The 23,785-nt window shown below is 59.7% G+C and overlaps 1 protein-coding gene across 2 annotated transcripts in view; it reads left to right on the forward strand.

Moving 5' to 3' along the window:
• The window catches only part of CTDP1 (CTD phosphatase subunit 1), a 29,988-nt gene extending 7,614 nt beyond the window's left edge, over positions 1-22,374 (forward strand). Inside the window, exons 4-13 of one of the 2 annotated variants that reach the window (XM_031441707.2) lie at positions 176-304; positions 1,884-2,034; positions 4,321-4,411; positions 6,033-6,199; positions 7,101-8,078; positions 9,107-9,248; positions 9,971-10,174; positions 17,632-17,794; positions 21,227-21,411; positions 21,507-22,374. In XM_031441707.2, the coding sequence (XP_031297567.2) occupies positions 176-304; positions 1,884-2,034; positions 4,321-4,411; positions 6,033-6,199; positions 7,101-8,078; positions 9,107-9,248; positions 9,971-10,174; positions 17,632-17,794; positions 21,227-21,411; positions 21,507-21,648 (2,352 nt within the window). In that variant the 3' untranslated portion in view covers positions 21,649-22,374. Of the gene's footprint in view, positions 1-175; positions 305-1,883; positions 2,035-4,320; positions 4,412-6,032; positions 6,200-7,100; positions 8,079-9,106; positions 9,249-9,970; positions 10,175-10,693; positions 13,549-17,631; positions 17,795-21,226; positions 21,412-21,506 lie in introns of those variants that run through there. The other variant, XM_031441709.2, reaches the window with a different exon arrangement.
• The last annotated feature ends 1,411 nt before the right edge of the window (positions 22,375-23,785 follow it).

A 23,785-nucleotide genomic window follows, 5' to 3' on the forward strand; every position in this document is an offset into this window, starting at 1 on the left:
CACACGTCAGAGGGGCCCCCCATCCCCCGGGTGTGTGGACGCTCAGGGGGCTTGGCTGGCGGGTGCAGGGGTGGCGAGGGACTTCTCAGCTCCCTCTCGTGTTTCCTGAGAAGACTGAATTTTGCGTTGGCTCCAGGCATACTCTGCCATTTCTCTTCGTCCTTTCTACCTGCAGCAGGCCGAGAAGCTCGGACGGGAGGACCAGCAGCGACTGCATCGCAACAGGAAACTGGTGCTCATGGTGGACTTGGACCAGACCCTGATCCACACGACAGAGCAGCACTGCCCACAGATGTCCAACAAAGTGAGCGGTCCTCCGGCGGCTCCGGGGCGGGGGGTCAGGACAGCTCAGAGGTGGGGCCTTCACCTGAAAGAGCTCGCTCAGTTTCGGCTCGGTGAGTGACCGGGCGACGGGACAGGCGCACGGACCACGTCCTCACGGGGGGCCACTGCCCTCGGGGCGCAGGTCCGAGGTGGAGGTCGCTGAGCACCTGGTGAGCGGCAAATGGCTTCTTGTGGCTGGATTTCAGTCCTCTCGCCACAAACTGTGTTTTCTCAGTTATGTCAGTCATCTTTTCGCATCGTGGGCACCAGTTCTTTTGTGTAACGGCAGCTGTGGGCAGACATCTCCAGGTTGCCTCGTGCACCACAGCCGCTGCGCCGACACCAGGCCAAGCAGAGCTGCAGGGCTGTGTGTAGCCCTGCGCCTGCCCCTTGGCAGCCCCGCCTCCCCCGGCCCAGGGCTTATCCTGCTTTTGAAGTCGGGCATTTTAATTCATTTTATAAAACAGTTTGAACGAATTACAACATGCCTGTTCTCGATTTTTGAGGTCTGGAATGTGTCCTCACGGCCACATGGACAGTCCTTGGCTGCTGGTGGTGGCTTGACTTTGCCTCTGCCCACACCCTGCCTGCTGGCCGGGTTCCTCTGCCAACTCAGTGACAACGTCCGTGATCCATGGCCACCCACCCGCCACAGTGCCTGAGTCTGTGGGACACCTGTCAGCGACAGCTAGAAAGGCGTATTTAACCTTTAACCTTGAAGATCCAAACTTGGGTTTTTAAGGATATTTCTGTTGCAACTTTTGGAGTTCTTAAGTACTGAGTACGGTGAAAGTTCACACAATTGAACTCCCAGAGGTTTTAACAGAACAGCCCCATCGTGAGGGGTGTGGGTAAGTCAGAGCTGGTAAAAAGGTAACTAGGCCTTGAGTTGTTTACTCTTCTTTTCTGATTGTTTATCACTGCTGAGATAATTAATGATGAGCAAGACTAGGAGCGTCAAAATTGACCTTCCTAGGAGAGTGACTTACTTGCATGCTAATCGTGTGTAGGCAGGCTGGGATTATTAATCTCACGGCTCCTCAAAATGGTTGAGAACGCTGGTTCAGCTTTCAAGTTGTGTCTGTGAGTGAGTGAAGCTGCATCTGATGTCTGGGAGTCAGACTGTGTTAGTGAGACTGTCACTGACCCCCTGACTGTCGCTAGGTCACTAGGGATCTGTTCCCAGCAACACAGCGGGACTCTCCTGCTGGACACACAGGACGTTTGGAGAAACAAAAACACGCATGGCCTCACTTAGGGTACTCGGTTTCAGCGCTGTCAGAGAAGGGTAGCCAGGATGTGTGAGGCTGTGTCCAGGTCCCAAGAGCCCTTGAGCAACGGCCGTGGCTCCTGGCCTGCAGATGGCTATGGTGCCACAGCCGTCACAGGGAGCTGACTCCTGCAGGTAGTTGCCAGGGCTGCTCTGGGCGGTTCCGTGCTTGTCCCAGGTGTCCCAGGGGCGGTCCCTGCGGCAGAGGAGCCGAGCCGCTCGTGGAGCGCGGGAAGGAGAGTGCGCCTGCCACCCCAGTGCCTGCCCTGACCTGGCCTCTCCTCTGCAGGGCATATTCCACTTCCAGCTGGGCCGGGGCGAGCCAATGCTGCACACCCGCCTGCGTCCGCACTGCAAGGAGTTCCTGGAGAAGATCGCCCGGCTGTACGAGCTGCACGTCTTCACCTTCGGCAGCCGGCTGTATGCACACACCATTGCGGGTGAGGCTGCTTGCTTGCCGCAGAGGTTCCTGAAATGAGAAGACTGAGAAGCGCTGCCAGGCTCAAGTCCAGCCTCTGGCTGGCTTGTGAGGGGCGCCGTTGAGTCGATCCGCGGCTGACGGGGATGAGAGCGCTGCATCCTTGGTCACTGGGCGGGCGCCACCCACACTGCTGGGCTGCAGGCCACAGTCACTGGCCACTTTGGAAGTTGGTCAGGGCCACAGATATGTGGAAAAGTAGAAACTCTTAAGGGTCTTTAAAAATACATTTTATAACTGGTTTGGAAATGGCGCTGCAGCTACGTTGCTTGTGTTTGTCTGCAGGTAGCACTCCCGGTGTAGACGAGGCTGTGTCCTCCTGGGAAGGGAGTGGTGTGGTGGTTGGGCCTGGGGCCTCGTGCTTCTGCGCCGGCCATGCCTGTGCGTGTGTACAGCAGTCCCTGGGCCGCCCTGGCTGGGGACAGCGGGCAGGTTGCTAGCTTCGCTCGCAGGGGCACAGCTAGGTCCAGCCCACAGGGACCCGTCAGTGGACGTTGAGTACCTGCGTGATGGCGTGGTCACAGCTCCTTGGTGTTAGTTACAAGGAGGTTAAGTTAAGTACTTTCAATTCAGACATATTTACAGGTTGGTCTTGGTCTGTTCTTGTCTACAGGAAATAGGTTTTGAACCCCCTCTACTGTTTAGTGCCTTTGTAGGAAAGGTTCGTCACAGACACGGGAGCGTCTTGTAACTAAATTCAGCTCATTTGCCCAGCATGTGGCTGCTGTGCAGCCCCGGGGCACCTAACTGGAGATGGACACAGTCCTTCCGGGACTCCTCGTGCAGTGAGTGCAGCACCCGCGTGCGCCCTCAGCTTCCCCTTGTGGCCTTCCACCCAGAGCCTGTCCTCTCTAGGGGTCAGAGAGGCCCATGGGACCCCAGCGGCGGGTCCCTGGGGAGGCCTCTCCTGTGCGCGCCAGCTCAGCCCACCCGCCTCCCAGGGGAATTCCCGCAATCCCGCATGGGTCCAACAAGGACATCACAGGGAAACTGTGGGCAGTGTCCCAGGAGGGGGGTGCAGACACCCTCCGGCAGCACCTTGTGGTGGGGGTGACATTGAGACTGACAGTGCTCGCTCATGGACAGGACCTGGGAGGAAGCTCATGGCTCACGGGGTCGGGGTGGGGGCTGCTGAGAGTGGTGGGCCCCGAGGGTTTGGGGACTGAGCGTGTCCACACGTGACCAGGGCACCTTTAGCTGATAGGAGTCAGCTGGTCACCTGTGTCAGTGTGATTATTCACAGGTGACAGCAAGAGGCCAGATGTTCATTCTGATGCCTGAGTGGCTTTTAACAACGATGGTTTCTGTAACTTTCTCTTTCTGTCAGCTTTTAATTGTGAAAGTTACTACTTCCACAGAACGTGCACCTTCAGTGTAACTAGGGTGGAAGTATGTTCATTGAGGCTTTGCTTGCTTTTCGTTTATTCATTGTAGAGACTTAATAATTCTGTTCATCAGTTTTCGGTTTAGCTGCTGAGGACCATCAGCGTCCATACAGGAGGGACAGCGTTCTTTCTGTGTTGGAAAGTAGTGTCACGTTTCTCCTGTAAGAGCGAGTTTTCTGTTAACGAGACACTGATGACTCAGTGAAGGCAGGGATTGAGATACAGTGTCAGATTCACGATGTCATCCTTCGTCAGGGATGAGGCGGGATCTGGGCGGCATGGGGAGGGTGGGCTGGAAGCCAGGCTGGAGAAGAGGGTGACTGGGGGGACAGGATGCACTTGGAGCTACGCAGGGCTTCCCTGTCTGGGTGAGAGGTCTGCAGCAGGCCCGGTTGTGGGTGGAGTCTGCAGGCGGGGTGCGAGGTTAGAGGTGCTGCCGCCCGCTTTGTCCTGTGAACGATGAAGGCTCAGGAAGATTTGAGCCCCGTCGGGACCGCCACTTCTCCCATGTCTGGGCCCCTCTCTGGTGCCCCAAGCACCCTGTGTGCAGGTGGAGCGGGGCGTGCCTGGGTGTATTGCCCTGGAGGCCCTGAGCTTCCTGGGCATGGAGCTCATGCTCCCGCCTTCCAGCCTAGTGAGACCCCAGGGCGTGTGAAATGCAGCCAGCGTTGGCTGCACGGGTGGCCTGACGTGGTTAAACTAAGAGTGGAAGGCGGGGAGTGGCCGGTGGTCCCGTCTGAGTGAGGAGGGCGCTGGAGCCAGTCCTGCTGCGGCGCTTCCCGCGTTTGGAACGGCCTCGCCACGTGCACAGTGGGACCTCGTGCATCCCACACATGTGACCTTGTACTGTTCTCCTTTCGTAGGGTTCTTAGATCCTGAGAAGAAGCTTTTTTCTCACCGAATATTATCGAGGGACGAATGTATTGACCCGTTTTCTAAAACAGGGAATCTGAGGTATGTACCTGGTTGGTGTGTCCTTGCTGGGGCGCCCGTGCCGTCCCCGCTGTCGAGACTGCACTTGGAGCATCAGACAGCTGTTCTGCCTTGATTCTCCCAGTTCCCGCTGTTGGTTTTCCGGCACTTAGCATGCCGGCTGTCTTCTCCCCAGACCCTCCCATCCCTGTGTCTCTATGGATGTCCAGGCACTGGTGGTTCTGGGGAACCTGGGGCCGGAGCCCAGGGCGACAGGTGTGGGGAGAGGCCTCGAGAGCAGTGGGGTCGTAGCAGGTGGAAGGGGACGAGTGGAGGTGGTGGGGGCAGGGTGCCCAGGGCTCCCCGCTGGCAAGGCAGTGGCTTTGCCGGGTCAGGAGTCTCGAGGGGTTGCTGGCAGGGGTGTTGGCGTCTGGGGTTTGTGTCCCTTAGACTCTCGTGTGCTGTTGTCCCTCAGGACGTGATACAGTCCTGAGTCCGACAGTGCCTGCTCCCACCCCTCCCCTCCCTGTCCTGGCCTCTGCTTTCACCACAGGGGTGGCCAGGCATTGACAAAGGGCTGTTTTATATTTTGAGAGTTTTTTGCTTCCCCTGTACAAAGAATTTCCCCATTTCTACCCAGAAAGGTAGCCCGCCCCATTATACTACATCAGACACCACTTTATGTGGGTGTTGTGGGGGAAAGCGGGCTCCAGGGCCCTCGGGTGGTGGGCGCTTGGCTGGTGCAGGTCTGGGCCGCTGGGTCTGCTCCCCGGGCTGGATTTGGTGTGGTTTTTACCTCCCTCATCTGGAGTTAAATGTGCCAGGTACTTGAGCTGCCTTTTGTGTTTCACCTGCCACGAGGAAAACAGACTCAGGAAATAACATTAACTTCGGACGCGTGAACACTTTTTCTGGGCAGTCACAGCCTTAATCGGCTGCTGGAGAACCTGAACAGTGGCAGGCGCCCCTCCTGGGTTTGCTTTTCGACCCAGAAGGCAGGCACAGGGCTCGCACCCTCTGAAGGCTGGCTCTCTGCACCTCCCTCCCTGGGTCCTCAGTCCTGGGCAGAAATCAAGTTAAAAGCCCACAGGGCAGGTCTGCTTTTGTTAAGTGGCTTTTTGGACCCTTGTTCATATTTCTGCTCACCCCATGCACCCTGACAGCTTCAGGGAGAACAGTAATCCCTTTCTGGACTCGATGTCAAGTAGGTGCCCTGCAGGGAACGGTTGGTTGTTCCAGACAGCTGAGATTCGAGTAAGGGCTTGCCCTCCCCCTGTAACTGAGAGCTCTCCCCTGGCCACGGGCTGGACACCTGTGTGTGTAGATGAAGTCGTGTTGGGGTGCGGCCAGCGCCACTGGTCCACACCAGCTTTCCGTGGACGAGGGCTCCCGAGGCCCCCAGACACCAACCCCGTCCCTCTGGCCCTTTAGAGGAAGTGTTCTGACTCCCGCTTTGAGGGATCTCAGAAGCGAAGAAGCCTGTCTTAGTGTTGCTTTCTGCGGAAACTTGGAGATTCTACACGCGAGCTGAACGAAGGCTCTCAGTGTGTCCATTTCTGGGGAATTTGCTCTCTGCTGGTTTCATATAAGACACACTCTTAACTTCTGATTGAGGATTATTTTATAAACTGTGCTAGTAATTTTGATGGGTTCTTACTCCCAGAAATCTCTTCCCTTGTGGAGACTCAATGGTTTGCATCATCGATGACCGAGAAGACGTCTGGAAGTTTGCCCCCAACCTGATCACTGTGAAGAAGTACGTGTACTTCCAGGGCACGGGGGACGTCAACGCCCCGCCTGGGTCCCGGGAGCCTCAGGCCAGGAAGAGAGGTGGGCCACTCCTCCGGGGCGTCAGAGGACAAGTGTTTGCCCCTTTTTTTCTCCTCTCTCGTGTCTGTCACGGCTGCTGTAAATTCAGAATTCAGTTTAATTTTATTTATTTATATTACTTTAGTTACACAGGTTGTTGGGTTTATTTATTTATGCTGAAAAGCACAATATTACTTGGTTTCAGTTTTTTTTTTTTTTTTGACAGTACTAACCTAAACGTTTTTTGAGTTGAGTGAAGATTAAAGAATACAACTTAATTTAATGCATGTGAATACTGCCTTTCATTCCCAGCTTTCCTTGAAGGACAAACATGACTCTGGGAATCTGGCCGCTGCACTGTGTGCACACGGGAGGCCGACGCCGTGCCCTGGCCCAGAGTCAGCGGGGAGGCGTGCGGCTGCACCTGCCAGGCAACCCTGAACCCAAAATCTGGAGAAAATTTAAAGTTTTGGTTTAAATGAAGTTTTTCTGATGATCTTTAGTTTTTAAATGAAATATTTCAAGGCATACGGTTATTGCTGCAGTCACTGAAATGACTCTGAGGTGTAGGCCAGGAGGAGTGGGACCCAAGAGCGTCCCCACGGAGGACCAGGCTGGACAGCACAGCTCGTGGAGGCCGCTGTTCCCAGGCCCAGCCTGACCGCAGCCTGGGCACTAAGCATGCGGCATGTTTTGTGTTGTTGTGGAAACCAAAGCAGAGTGAGCGTGTGAGGTCCCCAGACCTGAGTGTTTTCTCTCCAGCTCCTCCCAGCAGAGGTTTGCCAACCCTGGGCCAGAGTGGGGTTCAAACCCACAGCCGTGGGAGGCGACCAGGTCTGCTTGAGCGGGAAGTCCCTGTTAGATGCTAAGTGACACACTTTTTTCTCTCGTGCACACGTGTAGTAAATCCTTCTTCTAAAAGGTGCCGACATCCCGGAACAGCCTCCATCCGTCAGGGACCCCGAGGAAGGAAGGCAGGTGTCTGGGGTTGAGCAGAGCAACGGCCTCGGGAAACCAGCGAGGGAGCTAAACGGAGGTGCTGCTCCACGGGGGGGCTGGCCCTGGCCTGGGCAGGAGGAGGACAGGGGCGCCCGGCCCGCCGCCCGCACCTCTGGGGCCGACGGCAGGGGGCCCCCATCATGTGCACAGCAGCGGGGGCGGACACAGCCCGAGAAGCGGCCCATGTGGGGCCCCACAGGCCCCGACCTGGAGCTGGACGTCCCCAGTGACAGCGGGAGCAGCAGCGAGTCTGAAGGCCGGCCGTCCCCTGCCGCCTCTGACTGCGAGAGCGGGGAGAAGAGGGCCCGGAAGAAGACCAAGGCCCCCCGGGACGCCGGCAAGGGCGGCCCTCCCGGCGCAGCAGCGGACAGGCCTGCGGGTGCCAACCACTGCGGGGAGCCCACGCCCGGTGTCCACCTGGACGGCCAGGAGGAGGGCGAGCGGGACGGCCTCTGCGGGCTGGGCAGCGGCTGTGCTGACAGGAAGGAGGCCGAGACGGAGTCACAGAACAGCGAGCAGTCAGGCATCACGGTGGGCGAGTCCCTGGACCAGAGCGTGGAGGAGGAGGAGGAGGAGGAGGACGCCGACGACGATGACCACCTGGTGCACCTGGAGGAGATCCTGGCCCGTGTGCACTCTGACTACTACGCCAAGTACGACCGCTTCCTCCGCGGGGAGGCTCGGGAGCCCCCTGACATCCGGAAGATTGTGCCCGAGCTCAGGAGCAGGGTGCTGGCCGACGTCGCCATCATCTTCAGTGGACTGCACCCCACAGACTTCCCGGTGGAGAAGACACGGGAGCACTACCACGCCACGGCGCTCGGCGCGCGCATCCTCACCCAGCTGGTGCTGGACCCCGACGCCCCCGACAGGGCCACCCACCTGATCGCGGCGCGGGCTGGTGAGTCGGGCCTTCCATGTTGGGAGTGGGGTCCTGGTGCAGCCTCTCCCTGGGGACAGCCCCAACTCTGACTCAGCGGCTGTCCCCGCGTGCCCCCGTGCTGTGTGCGAAATGAGCGGGTTGTGCCTGGGTCGGGGTGGAGCTGGGGCCCCAACATGTGTCGAGGTTGAACAGGGGAGGCGCAGATTGGTCGGGACCCATGTGCACCCTGGTTGAGTGTAGGTGGGAAGTGAGGGTTACGGCGGAGCCTCCCTCAGACGCTCAGGCACCGCTGGTCTCAGCCGAGTGGATGGTTCCTCATCGAGCGGACGGCCTCTCGGTGATTGGCACACTGTGAAGGCATGCTCACGCCCTTTTCCTTTAAAGAAAGTTAGAAGAACCTCATTACTTCCTTGAAGCAGTTTGGTGTTTTCCAAACAAAGCCTGCTGCAGGCCGGCCTCTCCGGTCACTGCCCCTCCCTCATCTGCAGCCACTGAGTCAGGGCTTCTGAACACCTGCCCCCAACAGAGCATGATCTGCAGGGTCCTCTGTGAGCTCACGGGTGGGACAGGCCCTCCCCGACGGTGGAGGAGACCTTCCCAGGACGTCGGGTGCTGTCGTGTATCTGCCCCGCCTGCATCCAGAGTGGCCTGTTACTGTTCTGGGAGATGGTGGGAGACGGCGGGCTCCAGGGGTGGAGGGGTCCCAGCAGAGGGGGACTAGGGTTGTGACCTTGAACGGCCAGCGGAGGAGCTGAGACTCCGTGCAGCAAGGAGAGGGGCTTGCGGCGGGTTCCTGATCGGGGCGGTGGAGCTGGACTTGGGGACGTGGCACGTGTGTTCTCGGGAAGAGAGAGAGCTGCAGGCTCTGCAGTGGACATTGAGAGAGAGGTTGTACCAGCGGGGGCTCGAGACCCTTCCTGAGCCATCACGAAACGGTGTCCCTGCAAGCCTGGCCTTCCGCCCTGCTGTGAGGTCACCCCTCCAGGACCCCAGCCTGCGCACTTTGCCCTGACGGCAGCACTGCACTGACGGGTGTTTGCTTGCAGGCACGGAGAAGGTGCGCCAGGCCCAGGAGTGTGGGCAGCTGCACGTGGTCAACCCCGACTGGCTGTGGAGCTGCCTGGAGCGGTGGGACAAGGTGGAGGAGCAGCTGTTCCCACTGAGAGATGACCATGGCAGGGCGCAGAGGTGAGCACCAGCCCCCAGCCTCCCTGCCCAGGACTCCCAGCACGGCATTGCCACAGCCAGCCAGGCCGGCCCCTGGCCCCCGGCATGCGGGCGGGGAAGGAGAGGCTTGGGGTGGGGGTCTGCTGCTCCCTCCTCCAGAGGCCGCTCATCTGTCCCCTGCCACCCTCGCCGCAGGTGCTGCAGGCTCCAAGCAGGTCATCTTGAAAAGCACCTCTGAGCATTGCTTCCTGGGGAAGGAACAAAATTGCTTTTTCTGAGACACAGTGTGGCTTTTAGCAACAAAGCTTAGTTTGTGTGTCTTTCCTTTGTGGCTAGGATGTGGTTGTAACGAGTCACAAAGCCTTTGTGGGGTCTGATGTGGAGGGAGGTGGTGACCAGGACTGGGGCGGGGCAGAAGACCGGTTGGCAGGTTGTGAGTCCCCAGGGGCAGCCGGGGGTGGGAGTGCACCATGCAGGCCTGTTTCTGTTGAGGCAACTTGGACAGGGCTCCTGTCTGGGCAGAGTCGATTCTGTGCTTGGAGGGGAAGCACCAGAGACAGCAGGGTGGCCCCCATGCCCACCTCTCGGGGGGCCAAGGCTTACTTAGGAAGAACCGTGTCCTCACGTGCAGATGTGGAGGGAGGAACCGCGGGCAGGAGGGCTCAGCTCCCAGCCTGGGCAGAGGTTGCTGGGTCCCGCATCAGTGCCAGCCCCTCCTCATGGCCCTCATTCTCATCCCGCAGGGAGGACGGCCCGGCAGCCTTTCCCGACAGGCAGGGCGTGCTTCCCACCACCCTGTTCCACCCGACGCCGGTCCATCCCAGGGCCCCGCCCGGCCCCGAGGCTCGGGTGTACGACGCCAGCACGGGCAGGCTCATTCGGAAGGGCGCTGCGGGCCCCGGGCCCCCCGGCTCCCTGCCCGTCCACGCAGAGCTCTCCTCCTTCAGGTACGTGGGCTCAGCCAGCAGGTAGTGCGCTGGGGCGCTAGTGGTCCGCACGTGAGGGTCGGACTAGGGCACGCTCCTCACTCATGTCCACGTGGGGCCTTTCTCCACGTTCCCTGTCCTGCCTTGGGTCCCAGAACTGGGCAGGCAAGTCCGTGGTTTAGCCTTTGCTCAGTGTCGGGGTGCCAGCCCTCCCAGCGGAGGCAGGCCTTGGGCGGCGGGATCTGACCCTCCTGCCTCGCCCTTGCAGGCCTGTTCCCTCTGCAGGACGGAGAGAACTGTTACGAGGGAGGAGGGTCCTGCTCGGGCCATCGGGAGCAGCTCTGCTCTGCAGCTCCCACCCTCAGTAGGCCCAGCCTCCCTGTCCCACTTCTGACTCGGGTCAGACTGAGGGTCGTGGCGGCTGGGGCAGTTTGTGAGCAGGAGTGCAGGTGGGTGGGGATGGCACTGCCCTGAGAGGAACATGGCCAGTGGTCTCCACCCGTGTCTCCACGAGTGTCTGTTTCCTCCCTGTGTGTGAAGGAAGTCTGCTGGACTGAGGACCTTACACACCACTTGGTGAAGCACCTTAGGACACTGAGGTTTAAACGAGGGTCCGAAGTTCTGTCTTGTTTTCCATGAGTGGCCATTGCTGTGAAATGTGTGTGATGGACACGTGTCATCTTGCTTCTGGGTCCCCCTGCTTTCTGGAGCCTGGAGCCCTTCCTGAGAGCCAGCCCATGTGTGGCAGCCGGTTCCTTCTGCCTTGACTCCTCGGGCCTACGCTGACCTGGCTGCACTGACCGGCGGGGCCCCACCAGAGTGCTCTCTGTGGATGAGCAGTGACTCCACACCCTCTGGCCACAGCGACGCTGCGAGGCCGCTACGAACCAGGGCTGGTGTGTGCAGAGTGGACATGGGCGCAGGGCCCCCGGAGGCCAGTGGGTGTCTGCTGGCCCTGCTGCTGGGCTCCACACATGAGCAGACAGATGCCCTGTTCGGCCTGTTAGGCCAGTTTGACTTGGACTGCTTGATTGGTGGTTTGTCCTGTTATTTTCAAGCAAAGGCATCGTCACTGATGAAGCTTCCATCTTCTCCCAGTGACGGTTAGTCATTTGAAGAGACACGTGGCGACGTCTGTGCTTCTGTTTACGTGCCCGCGAGTTCCTTCCCGAGAGCGGGGCTGCTGGGCTGAAGGGCACATGTACCCTTGTCTTTAATAAACGGGGTCAGTTGTTTTCCAAAAACTCACTAGGGTCTGTGGCCCCACCTGGAGGACCCGGCCCCGCCCTCGCCCTCCGTCCATTGCTGGCCCCTCACACCCGCCTGCCCGGTGGGGAGTGGAGGCAGACGTCCCCAGCGGTCGTCTCCAGCTGCCGGGGGGCCCCCCACGCACACCGGTCGGTCTTTTGGATCTCACGTCGGGCGGCTGCTTACATCCTGGATGGACTCCCTTTTTCTTACTGGGGTCTGACACCTTGTGGCTGTGTCGTCGGGGAAATGTTTGTTGTGGGTAGACGAGAGTTCCGAAGATGACGCCACCCGCCGAGGTGTGGGGGGGCACCTCATGGCTCTCGCTGAGCCGCCGGGGCTGGGGTTCTCTCTGTAGTCCCGGTTACAGCTGCGGTTTTCACCGTCGGGTCTTCTCGAGGAGTTTCTCACTTTGAGCTCCTCCTGTCCTCCGCCTTCTTTTTAAACGTGTTACATTGATCTGGCATTATTTCAAGTCCGTGTTTTTTGAGTCATAGCTTATCTGAGGCCCCAGGACAGAATAGACATTTGGGCGTTTTCTGTCACTGGCACCGAGCGGGTGGCAGGCGGCTGAGGGAAGTCCCAGCCCAGGCCCGTGACGCCACACTCCTGCTGCGGGGACCTTGCCTTCAGGGCAGAAGCGCCTCAGTGCCTGAGGGAGCTCCCGCAGGAGATTCGGGTTTGGGCTTATAGCTCTGTATTTTACTGTCCCTGAGGACATCGGCACCCGAAACCGAGGCCTGTCGCCCCTTCCTCAGACTCCTCACATGTGCAGACCTGCGGGTCAGGATGGTCCATTTGTCACCACGCAGTGTTCGTCTGTCGTGCAGTCATTGCTTCACTGAAGCATTTTAAATGGGACATCACGCTTGTTTCTGAGGCTCCTCCGTTTGAAAGTAAACCCGGTGGGTGTGCAGGACACACCTCCAAGGGGGAACCCTCCCCAGGCAGGACTGTGGGTGCTGCCTGCAGGGGCCTTCAGGGACGTGGACCCAGGCCCCTGAGCTCACAGGTTCCGAGTGCGGGGGCCGTGGGTGCAGGCCCTGCTGGCTTACTGCTCCCAGGGTCGCAGCTGAGGAGCCTGCAGCCTTGAGGCTGTCGGGGACACAGGCCACGGTCAGTTAGCCTGCGGGACGGCAGGGAGAGCCTTACCTCCACCCTCACTGGAGTTGCCCTCCTGGTGGAGGAGGGTGTGAGCTCGCACTCAGGGAGGGGCCGGGCCGGGGAACAGGTGGGGAGAGCCAGTCCCGCCACCACTTCTCACACCTTCCACAGCAGGAAACAGTGATGGTCCAGTGCCGATGTTAATTCTCAGCCCGAGCCCGCTTGTACGGTGACCGGCTCTCGCTGCAGGAGTCGCCCGCAGACTGAGGGCACGAGGCCTGAGGTGGAAGGGTTCTGGTCCTGGTGAGAGGGCACTGCTCTGATTGGATTGGTCCTCCCGCTGCAGATGGCCAGGAACTCACACGAGTGGGCACACCAGCCATGGATGGTATCGGCCAGCACCCTGCACGGCGGGGCTTCTCCTACGCCTGAGAGGAGCGAGCCGGCAGAGCCCTTCCTGAGGGCGTGTCTCGTGTGTCCAGTGTGGATGAAGCCATGCCCATGGTGGTGCCCCCAGGGCTCTGAGGCAAGGTTGGGATTAGAGGCCATCGGAGCAGACCCCCGATGGGAGGGTGGAGGGGCCTTAGAGACGGTGTCACTGCGTCGATGCGCTGGGAGGACAGCAGGCCGGGCGGGAAGGTGGAGCCATCTCCGCAGAGAATTGCAACCCGTGATGACAGGCAGACAGGCGCCCAGACTGACAAGTGCAGGATCTCAGGGTGACTGGAGAGACGGAAACCAGGCGCGTGAAAGACGACGCGGGAGGAGGAGACCTGGGATGCGCCCGCACGGGGGTCAGCAGGGAAGGCCCCAGCCGTCAGGACTCCCGGCCACGGGCTGGACGAGGGAGAAACCAGGATGAGCACGGCGTGGTTCAGCTTTTTAAAGACCAGAGATGAGAGAAAGCCTGTTTCACGCATCTGTCCTGTAATCGTGTGTATGTTACACGTCAGTGGTGTGTTCATGCCACGATACACCGTTAAGTGGTACCACAACGTATGTTTGTAACGTGTACAATTAAAGAATGGATTTTTATCTCTTAAGGTTTAATGTTTCTATGTAGCAAGAAAGTTAAGAGCTGCTTTTGTAGTCGCCACCAGTTCATTTGGGTAGTAACATTAGTCGATCATGAGATGCTGTGAATGGGAAAAGGGAGATGCTCGTCTTCGGGGCCTCGCATGCTCGGGAGGCACAGGCGGTGAGGGGTGCTGGTGGGGCCAGCTCTCCTGGGGGCGGACACGCTAGCACAGCCCCTTCCAGACCTCCAGGCCCGTCTGGATGGCCGGGCCACCCGCGGTGCCAGACCCGAGGGGCTGCCAGCGCATGGGAGCTGGACCAGGCACGGAGGGAGCTGGGCGTTCACACAGCGGTTGCACCGTCTCCAGATCTGGGGGCACCGTCAGCCTTCGAAGAGACAGCTATCTGTTAAGCAGAAGAGAACGAGGCTCCTTTGGTGGTGTCCTGGGAGGAGCCCCGACACTCCCCTAGCAGGCACGGGGCTGCACTCTCCCCAGTTTGCTCCCTGCCACCTGTCTTGCCTGGAGACCCCCAACAGCACCTGACAGCGCCCCGCCTCTGTGCGCTCTGTACCTGCTGCTCCTGGTTTCCTGGGCTGGCGGGCGGGGGTGCTGCTAAGTTTCACTCGTAGGGGCGAGCAGTCCCCAAAACGCCTGGTGTTGGGTTTACTGCGGGGATCGGTGCTGGACTGAGACGCCATGGTTCACCAAGGACGGGGATGCATGCCCTTGTGTCTGGAGCCCCAGCCCCACGAGCAGCCCTGCCCTTCGCAGTGGGGTGGCCTCCCGCCCTTGGCCTGTGGCTTGTGGAAGAGGGGGTGTCAATGGGCAGGGACAAGGCAGGCAGGTGCTGGCGGCTCCCTGAACAGCCACGGCTCCTTCAGGAAGTGCCCTGGGGTGCCTCACAGGCTCCCAGGCCATGATCTTGTGGTGGCTGTCGTGATGGGACGGGGAGGCCAGTGGCCAGGGACTGGGCTCCGAGAGTACCGTGTCCCCGTGTGGGCGGCCCTGGGGGCCTATGGCGAGTCTGGGGTTTCCAACTCAGGTGGCAGTGGTGGCACAGACACGGAGATGAGCACGTCTCTGATTTCAGGAGGAGGTGCTGTTGTGGCCTTAATCTTCCGTCTGTGTGAGTCTTGATTTGACCTGAACACTTCCGGCCTCTGGGCAGTTGACAACCTCCCTGGGCTGCCCGGCGATGGTCACTGCCCAGATTAGCTCAAATGACCCCCCCAGGAGTAAAACGACACCGTGGTTCACGACACTGGAAATGAGGGACGGTGGAGCACGGGCTATCTCAGTGGCAGCATGGGTCCCCCTTCAGAGCACTGTGTTCACCAGGGTCTTCTCGGCAGCGTGGTTCAGGCTTCTGTTCCAGGGTACGGCCTACAGATACTGTAATTTGAATTAGAAGTATGCAGGAGACGCCAGGAAGGATCTGTGTGTTAAAATGACACAGAAATGACAGTTCTTAAATTGCAGTTTTACAATAACGTTTGCATAGCTTAAAGCAGCCCCAGAGTCAGTCCTGTGCTGACGTTTACCCGAGTGAGTCCTGGCTTTAGATCTGCTTCATGCTGAAAATAAAATGACAAACATTTGACTCATTTCTCTTAAATGTAAAGAACAAAGGCATATTAAACTGTTCGGCATATTTAAAAATTACGTACAGCAATGGGTTTTCAACCGCTCAGCCTCGCTGGAAGTCAGTGGCGGCAGGCGAGGAGTTTCTGAGATGAGAGGGAGCAGTTAAGTGCTGTCTGGAAACAACCGTGCAGACGTGAGGGGCTTCCTCCCACTTGTGTGACGGCGCTGTCGGTGAGGCGCGGAGGGCCCGGACTTGTCCCGAAATGTGTGTGATTTACATGAACAGCGGCAGTTCAGTCCCACATGGTGCAGAAAGGAGAGGCTTCAGCTCTGACTGTCTTTCCTGAGGAAAACACACGCGTTGGGCTGGGGTTTATTCTAATGAGTTGACTTTCGGTGAAAGTTTTTCTTTTTTTTAACTTGGAAGTGTGATTCCCACCAAAGCACGGATTTTTGTTAGTTCTCGTCCAGCCACTTAGGTGCACAGAGGGACAGTAACATGGTTCACTGTCCGGTTATTCCGTGAGCTCTGTGAGGGGGCAGCGTTGCTCCAGCCGCACCAGCACGCTGCCCCGATGGAGACCATCGCCTCGGAGGAGGCCGGAGACGTCTTCTAGATAGCCCTCGTCTTGCGAGTTACGCTCCGTCCTCGCCCCACTCACGTGTGCAGGAGACCGTACGTTCTCCTAAGACTGGCAGGCGGTCGACGGCTTGTGGGTGGTTCTGCCTCCGAAGCTGGTGAAGTGGCCCATCTCCGCAGGAGAGCAGCAGCGCCCGAGCAGACCGAGAGCCTCCCGTTTATCCGATGGCGTGCTGTGCCCGACACGTCTGTGCCTGGTCCGTCTGCCTCCGTTTGCGCAGTCAGCCCTTGGCTCTGCTGCTCCTGCCTCCGGAAGCTGCCCCACACCCGTGTGCCCAGGGCGGGGGGCCCCCTCCCTTCGCCTCCCAGGCTCGTGACTCAGCCGTGTTCTAAGCCTGGGGCCCGCGTGGTCCCTATTGTGACAGGTGCCAGGCTTCCGGGCAGCTGCGGCTCTTCCGCGGGCTCTCCCGGGCGAAGGCCCTGAGGATGCTCAGTTTCTGTGATTTTTGCTTTGATGCTTTGGTTGCGGGCTAGGCTGCTGGCACCTTGGGGGGTTGGGAGCAGAGGTCCTCGTGGTGTGGGGTGACGCTCTCCCTGGCTGTGGTCAGCGGGCGTGAAGGTGCTCTCGCACAAGGTTCCTCTGTGTGGAGCGCTTAGGGAGAGCGTTGGACATGGGAGCGGTTGGCAGGTGCAGTTTGGAGCCCACCCCGAGCCAGGACCAGGGCAGGGGCCGTCCGTGGGATGTGCGAGGCTCCGAGGGGTGGTCACTGGGCCTAAGCCTTGGGCCTCCCTCAGGGGTGTCTGCAGGTGGAGGTGACAGGTGCCTGTGCGGGGGAGTGGAGCGGCATCCCACAAGGAGACGCAGGGCTGGGAAGGAGTCCTGGGTTCACAGAGTTGGAAATCAAACATACTTCCCTGCTCGGACAACATCTGAAATTCTAAACCCCTTTTAATTTATCTGTCATCAGCTGTGTTGTATAAGTTGTGAACATTTTATTTTCTTGAAGGTTTTATTTTGAGGTAATTGTAGATTCACAGACAGTTAGGAGAAATAACACAGACCTCGAGTGTGCTTGTAATCGCCTGTTGAAGCATTTTTTTTATCATGGATACTTGAGAATCTTCATCAGGTAATTCCGTCATTGCTGTCACCTCAGAGTTGACATCTCCTGGTTGCCTTTTTCGTTCAGTTTGCGATCTCCCTGCTTCTCAGAGATTTTTGGTTGAACCCTGAACAGTCTCCCATCTCTCGTGACAGTCGGGACCTCCTGTGATGCTCTGTGTGGCTGCGTTCACTGCTCTGCTTCAGCAGCAGAAGTAGGGGCACAGCTCACCTCGACTCTGCTGGGGGGGAGTCGAGGTCCCTTGTAGGCGCTGCTGACCCCTGTGGGGCCATCGTCACTGCTGGGTGGCTGTCGGGGTCCCAGCTTCCCGCGGTCACCACGGGCGTGTGGGGGAACGTGTCTGTGAGTGTCTGACTCTGGTGCCCCGTGGTTACTGCAGGGGGTGGGCTCCACTGGCTGCAGTGGGTCACGGACTGGAGCATGAAGTGTGGAGCCAGGACGTGGGGCCAGGTGGGCGCAGACTTGCACCAGGTCAAGAGCAGGGCCTCTGTTCACCGTCTCCCCACACTTGCCCTTTGCTCTGAGATGAGGGCGGCCGGGCTGTGAGCCTCAGCGTGCTGGCGGGGGAAGGTAGATGCTCGCTTTCGCTGGAGGAGGCGTGCGCCTGGGCTGCCCGTGGCCAGGCTGGACCCGCCAAGGCTGCAGTTCGTAAGCAAACTGATGCAGCCCGGGCGGGCACTGCTGACAAGACAGCGTGTCTTCACAGCTGAAGTGGTCTGTGCACGTTCGCACAACTGTCCCCAGGGTCAGGAGTCTGCGTCGGGGCTGGAAGTGAGCTCAGACCGACTCCTCAAGTGGGGCCTGTGAAATTCGTTTCAGGGCTGTTCAGCCACATCCACCGCCGATGTTTGGTGAGGACGTGCCGGACCACCAGGATGGGGAGCCGCCCGGCCCCCCTCGCAGGAAGCGCCAGCCCAGCCTGTCGGAGACAATGCCGCTGTACACGCTGTGCCGGGAGGACCTGGAGAGCATGGACAGAGAGGTGAGGCCGGCCCGTCCCCTCCACTCCCCAGGGCACGTGTGAGGAGGTGGACGGCAGCACCGGGGGGCCCGTCAGCGTGCAGTCCGAGTCCACTTCCAAAGTCGGGTTTGTGATTCCAACCATGGGGCCTGACTGCGCGCGCCCTCCCCGCCCCCCCCACCCGGCACACTTGGCAGCGTGTGGGTCATCGTTCCTATGAGGGCTCCTGATGTGCAGTGGGTGGGGCCGGGGTGCCAGGCGGCCCCCGCAGTGTCAGCAGCGCTGAGGGTGAGAAACCCCAGTCACTGCCGTCTCGGGTGCACACGGACTGTTGAAACACACTCAGAAGACTGGTACTTTGTTGTTACACCACTGAGAAGGTTTGGGCGATGGAATCCCCTCCGAACTGAAGGTTAAAGGCAGAGGGGGTTCTCCTTGGGAGCAAAACACGCCGGAACTGGAAGTGATTCTGCAACCAGTTGCCCGTGTCTTGCCCACGCGAGCAGCCTCTGGCCCTCACGTCGGCCTGCCCTGGACCCCCCCAGCCCCCCCGGCCCCCGGGCTGTCACAGCCAGGCCCCTCCAGAGAAGGGCCAGGCCCTGCGGGTGCTTGTGCTCATCACTCCTGGCCTGACCGTTCTTCGCAAGGACCGACGTGTAACAGAGTCCCCAGCCAGGCCCTGGTCAGGACGGACGCTGCCCAACGCCCCTCAGACCTTCACCTCAGAGGCATGTGAGGAGCTACAGCCGCTGCCCGCTGTGCCGCGTGGATGGGCATTGTCCTCGGGACCTCTGGGGACCACTGGGGCGGCAGGCACATTCCGTTCACTTTCAATGATCTGTCCCCGGTGGTCAGCATCACGGCTTCTCCTGGGAGGCGCCCGCCCTCAGAAAGTCTTAGGGAGCCTCCAAAGCAGGGCTCTGGCCTTAGCAGCCGGGAGACCGCAGGCCTGGCGGACAGAGTTCTCCGCGCGGGCTGGCCGTGAGCCCTGCCCGTGAGGTGGGGATGCTTCCGTCTGCATCATCGAATCCCATGAGGGGTCTGTGCTCACTAGGCTTTAGAGTGGGCGAGAGTGAATAAAACCCCTCATACAGTAGGGAATGTGTCGGCGTCGAATGTTCCCTCCCCAGGCAGGTCCCAGAGCGAGTCCCAATCTCAAAGGCAGGGGCTCGGTTCTGCCGGCTCGGTCTCCCCGGAGAGTAGGAGGCAGGAGTGGTCAGGCTCACTGGTCAGTGTTGAGGTAAGTTTTAGGAGAAAACCCCAGAAGGCTCCTTGAACTGAGATAGACCCTGGCAGAAGACTGCCGTGCATCTGCTAGAGTCAAGGTCAGTTTTCTAAGTAGAGGTTCCTGCTCTTTAGGGACCGCTGAGGGCAGGGCCTTCTCAGTTCCCTTCTGGTCTCTGTAGAGCCGTCTGTACAGTGGAGACCTAACTGGGTGGCCTACTTTTTGTGCTGTTTCTCGATTTATCAGCAGATTATTTTCCCATTGAATGACATTGTTCCTTCAATGGGCTTTCTGCTGAAAACATGTTTCAAACACAGTTACGTTCTGGGAATCACAAAATCTGCTTCAGGTCACCTGGCGTCGTTCTGTACGACTATCAGGTTGGTGTGCTTTCCTCTGTTCCTTGAGTGGAGGGTCCTGCGGGGTGTGATGGAATCAAATACGAGGTCGCCCCCCCCAACGCCCTGTCCCTGGAGCCCTGTGCCCACCCCACACCTCATCCCTGGTGCCCCATGGCCCCCTACACGCCACACACACCCCGTCCCTGGGGCCCCACGCCCCCCGTGCAGTGACTCTGAGCCCGTTGCAGTGCAGTTGTATTTCAATCCACCAGAGGGGGCTCTTGCTACAGGCTGTGACCAGCAAACAGGTGCTTGGTTCTTGGGTGAGCCTGCCTGCTCTGAACGTTTAAGACCTCATCTGGGGGCCCCACAGCCAGGGCATCTGGAAGCACAGACCCCTCTCCAAGCCCCTCAGCCCCCGAGCCATCCCCGTTCCCTTCATGTCCAGCCCCTCTTTGTTCTGCGGCCAGAATCTCGGCTCCTCTCAGGGGAAAGCACAGAAGGTCACGAGGCGGCGTAGCGTGGCTTCCCCTGGACTGTTGGTTAAGTGTGTGCTGTCCTTGGATGCGCCAGGCACAGGCTGGCATCTTAGGTCAGTGTCTTTGCAAACCCAAGGTCCAGGACAGAATCTCCTCCTTGCTTCTGTAAAAGAATTACGAACGCAGACGTGCACCTAGTGTGGTCATCTCGGGTCTTTGTCCTGTCGGTGCCAGACGGTTATGCGCGTGTATCTTGGCTCACGTGAGAGAGCTTTGTGCTGAGTGCAGGCTCACGTGCCTCATGTGCCACGGTGCAGACAAGCAGTGAGGGAGCCGGCCCGGCCTGTGCACGCCACCCCTCGTGTGCTTCCCCACGTGTGCGGGCCTGCGTGTGCCTCCCCGCCGAGGGTGCAGGCCCACCTTGGCCTCTCCCCACCGAGGGTGCAGGCCCGCCTTGGCCTCTCCCCACCGAGTGTGCAGGCCCGCCTTGGCCTCTCCCCGCCGAGGGTGCAGGCCCGCCTTGGCCTCTCCCCGCCGAGGGTGCAGCCTGCTGGCGGTTTCCTCTCGCTTCCATGGCAGCTCCTGTCAAGGAGGAGGACGTAGACTTAGTTTCGTGGTGTTTCGTGGGTGCTTTGTTTTCATTGACTGTGAAGGTAGCTTTGGACCAGTGAGCACTACCTGTCCGCAGAGCGAGTTTGTGTGTGGACATGAGTGCGTATCACTGGAGAAATTGAGGCCTCAGACACAGGTTTGCTGTCTGGTAGCTTAAGGCTTCAGTACGAATTAAGCAAAGTGTCCAAAAGCCGTCCTGTGGCCCCGCAAGGCCGCCGCCGCACACGCGCCGTCAGTCCCGTGAGCGGGTCGCTGGTTTCCTCTGAGACATCTCGCCACCGCGCGCGCGGCGGGGCCGGTGTCCCAGGGGAGCCTCAGTGAGCATTTCCGGAGCTTCACCCCAGGCGCCCCTGCCATCCCCTGCGGCTCCGTCTCCCCAGGAGGGGCTCTGAGGGGGTGCCACCTGGTTGGCCTGGTTCTCCACCTGATGGGAGCCTCCCCGCCTCAGCCTCGATTTAGACGAACGCCCTGCTCATTCACCGTGGGCCCTGAAGTGTGCTGGAGGCAGAGCCCCATCAGGGTCAGGCTCTGCGTGGCCTGCACCCGGGTCTCCCTCAGGGATGCAGGGCCCAGGGGGGTGGGCACAGAGGAGAGGACGGCCTGGGCCATCGTCCGTCCACACGCCCCATTGACAGTCCTTGGTGCTGCTTGCGAGCACCTGACTGCAGCCCCGTTTCGGAGTTCTGGGAGGCGGGTGGGGCCGTGCTGCTGCTGTGGGTTCATCCCTGGGCGAGGGACATCGCTGGGCTCTCGGGGACGTCGGTCTCACAGTGTGCTGCCCTCGGCCCTTCGTCAGGTGGACGACATCCTAGGAGAAGGCAGTGATGACAGCGACAGTGAGAGGAGGCGGCCGGAAGAGCAGGAGGAGGAGGAGCGGGGACCGAGGCCCCGCGAGCCCAAGGCCCCGGGGGCCCAGCGGGGACACGTGCTCAAGTCCACTCCGTCCAGCGAGGGGAGTGCAGCAGATAGCCGGGGGCCCAGGTGAGCACGGGCAGGTGAGGGGCCGTCAGGTTGGGGGCAGCACCAGGAGAGGGGGCCTCACCGCGAGCCGAGTGCCTCACATGCTTCTCCCACAGGGGCCACAAGCGGAAGCTGAGCGAGGACGCTGCCAGCGGGTCCAGCTGCGAGGACGAGGAGGACGAGGACGAGGAGGGGGGCAGCTCGGAGGCGGACGAGATGGCGGCTGCGCTGGAGGCCGAGCTGGGCGACCTCATGTGACCGCCGGGCGGGGCTGGCACACGGCCACCTCCGTCTGCATAGGCCGCCCTCGATGGGGTTGCCTTTTCTCCAGAGGGACGTGTCTGTTTAGCACAGCTCCACATACAGAAACACATATTTTTAAGAAAATAGGTGTTTTTATAAGTTTTACTACAGGAAAGCCGACTTTTTTAAGTGACAGCGTGTGACGGGGAGCGTGGTTCATGCCAAAGATGCTGGTGAGCTCAGCGGAGCCGCCTGGCGAGCTGGAGCTTGTGGTCTGCTGTCAGGCAATGAGGGACTGGGGAGGGGGGCTCCCTAAATACCGCACTTCTTTTAGGGAGGAGACTGGGGATCCAACACCACGTGGGGGACGATGTCATGAGAACCCACATTTTCGTGCTTTTTCACAACTATAGCCACCGAACAAACGTGTTGGATGTTAGCTGAGGCAGAGCAGTCACGTGCGTCAAAACCTGACATCGGGTGGACAGGCCTGGGGGGCCCGAGGGAGCGGCACCGAGGCAGCCAGGCCCCTGGAGCTCTGCAGCGACCCGGGTTCCAGCACGGGGTCCACTCCACACGCCCAGACCGCCCCCTTCCTCCATGGGCACCTGGAGTCTGGACAGAGGGCTGCCCTCACTGGTAGCCTGGCTCCCCTGCGAGATCGGATGTAAAGTTTTGTATATCGATTTCGTATTTGACACACAGATTTTTTCTTTCATTTAATAAAAGTCCTTTTTGTAAGCCTTCTCCTCTGCCCCGCTCCCTCTGTGCGGGATCCACATCACGCACCGCGTGGGTGAGCCACCCCACACCGCAACCCTGTCAGGGAGCTCGCGGGGCAGAAGGTGTCTCAGAAGATTCCTGGCTGGGTTACCGGGGCCTTGGAAGGTTAAACAAAAACAGGTGCTCTCTCTGAAGCCATTCCGTGGCTGTTTTCCCGTTACTGGGAGGAGCTTTTCAAAGGTGTCATTTCTAATTACTAGATTTATGGAAGTCAGATCTAAGGCACCTAAGGAAACTGAGGCAGCTTTGCTGGCAGGTCCTTACCCCTGACAAGGTAGGAAATGAGACTCTTCGTACACGACGTGGCACCAGACGGCCTGGGCTGGAGCTGCCCTGGGACCTCTGCTCTGGCCTCAGGCCGCGGCCCTGGGGTGGGCAGCGGGCAAATTAGCCTTTGTGCCCCTTTGAGGCAGCCACTCGGGGCCCTGCCTGTGTGCTCCCCGCTGGGTGGCAGAACCCGGAGTCCAGCCTGTGTCTGTGGCCTGTGGTGGTCACGTGGAGAAGGAGCCTGGGGCGAGGGTGTCGGCTAAGCTGCCTGAGGCGTTGATTAGAGACTTCAGTGCGACTCGCTGAGAGGTCGCAGGTGAGCTGCTTCAACGCGACACCGACACAGCGGACCTTTTTCTTCCCGTTTTCTGGGCTAATCACTGAATTGAAAGTGACCGTTCGGCTCAGGCTGTGAGCTCTTCATACTTTCTCTGTTGCAAGGAACAGAGTCACAGCTCCAGTGAGCTCATCTCCTGTGCTGGCGCTTGTCTGAGAGGTTACGGGGCAGCTTCAAGTTCGGCTGGATCCAGGTGTTAGATGCTTAGGTGTCGCTGGAAACCTGAATCCTCCTCCCAGGGTTTGGCCTCCCTCTGCTGGCTGCACTCAGGGCAGGCCTTCTGCACAGTGTCATCCACTCTCCCAACGGTGGGGTGGGGGCAGTACCACAGTGCACATGGGGATGTGTGTGGGTAGGCAGGAGTCCAGGCACAGCCCTTGCCTCGTCTCCCCACCAAGGTGGATGTGAATGCACGCACTCAGCACTCTCCACGACGGCAGTAATGCGGCCCTCCAAGACTTCCAGTCAAAACTGCTCCCATGGAACAGAAACGGGGGCCCCCCTGGTAGGTGGTCTGTTAGGCTAGAAATGGAGATGGCAGGATTGTGACTCTGAGTAACCTCAGTGCAAACACAGAGCAGCCTCCTAGGTGGGTACTTCTAGAATGGGTCAGCGCTGGCGGCGGCTTGCAGCCTTGTTGCCAGTGGACGCTGAGCCAGCAGGGACCACCACTGTCCGGGGGGGTTGGGGCCTTCACTGCCAAAGCAGAGGGGCAAGGCTCCCGGGAGGGGCGGCGGGGCGGCATCTCCCCCACCTTGTGCCGTA

Source organism: Camelus dromedarius, chromosome 28 (genome assembly GCF_036321535.1).
Source record: "Camelus dromedarius isolate mCamDro1 chromosome 28, mCamDro1.pat, whole genome shotgun sequence".
Taxonomy (NCBI): Eukaryota; Metazoa; Chordata; class Mammalia; order Artiodactyla; family Camelidae; genus Camelus; species Camelus dromedarius.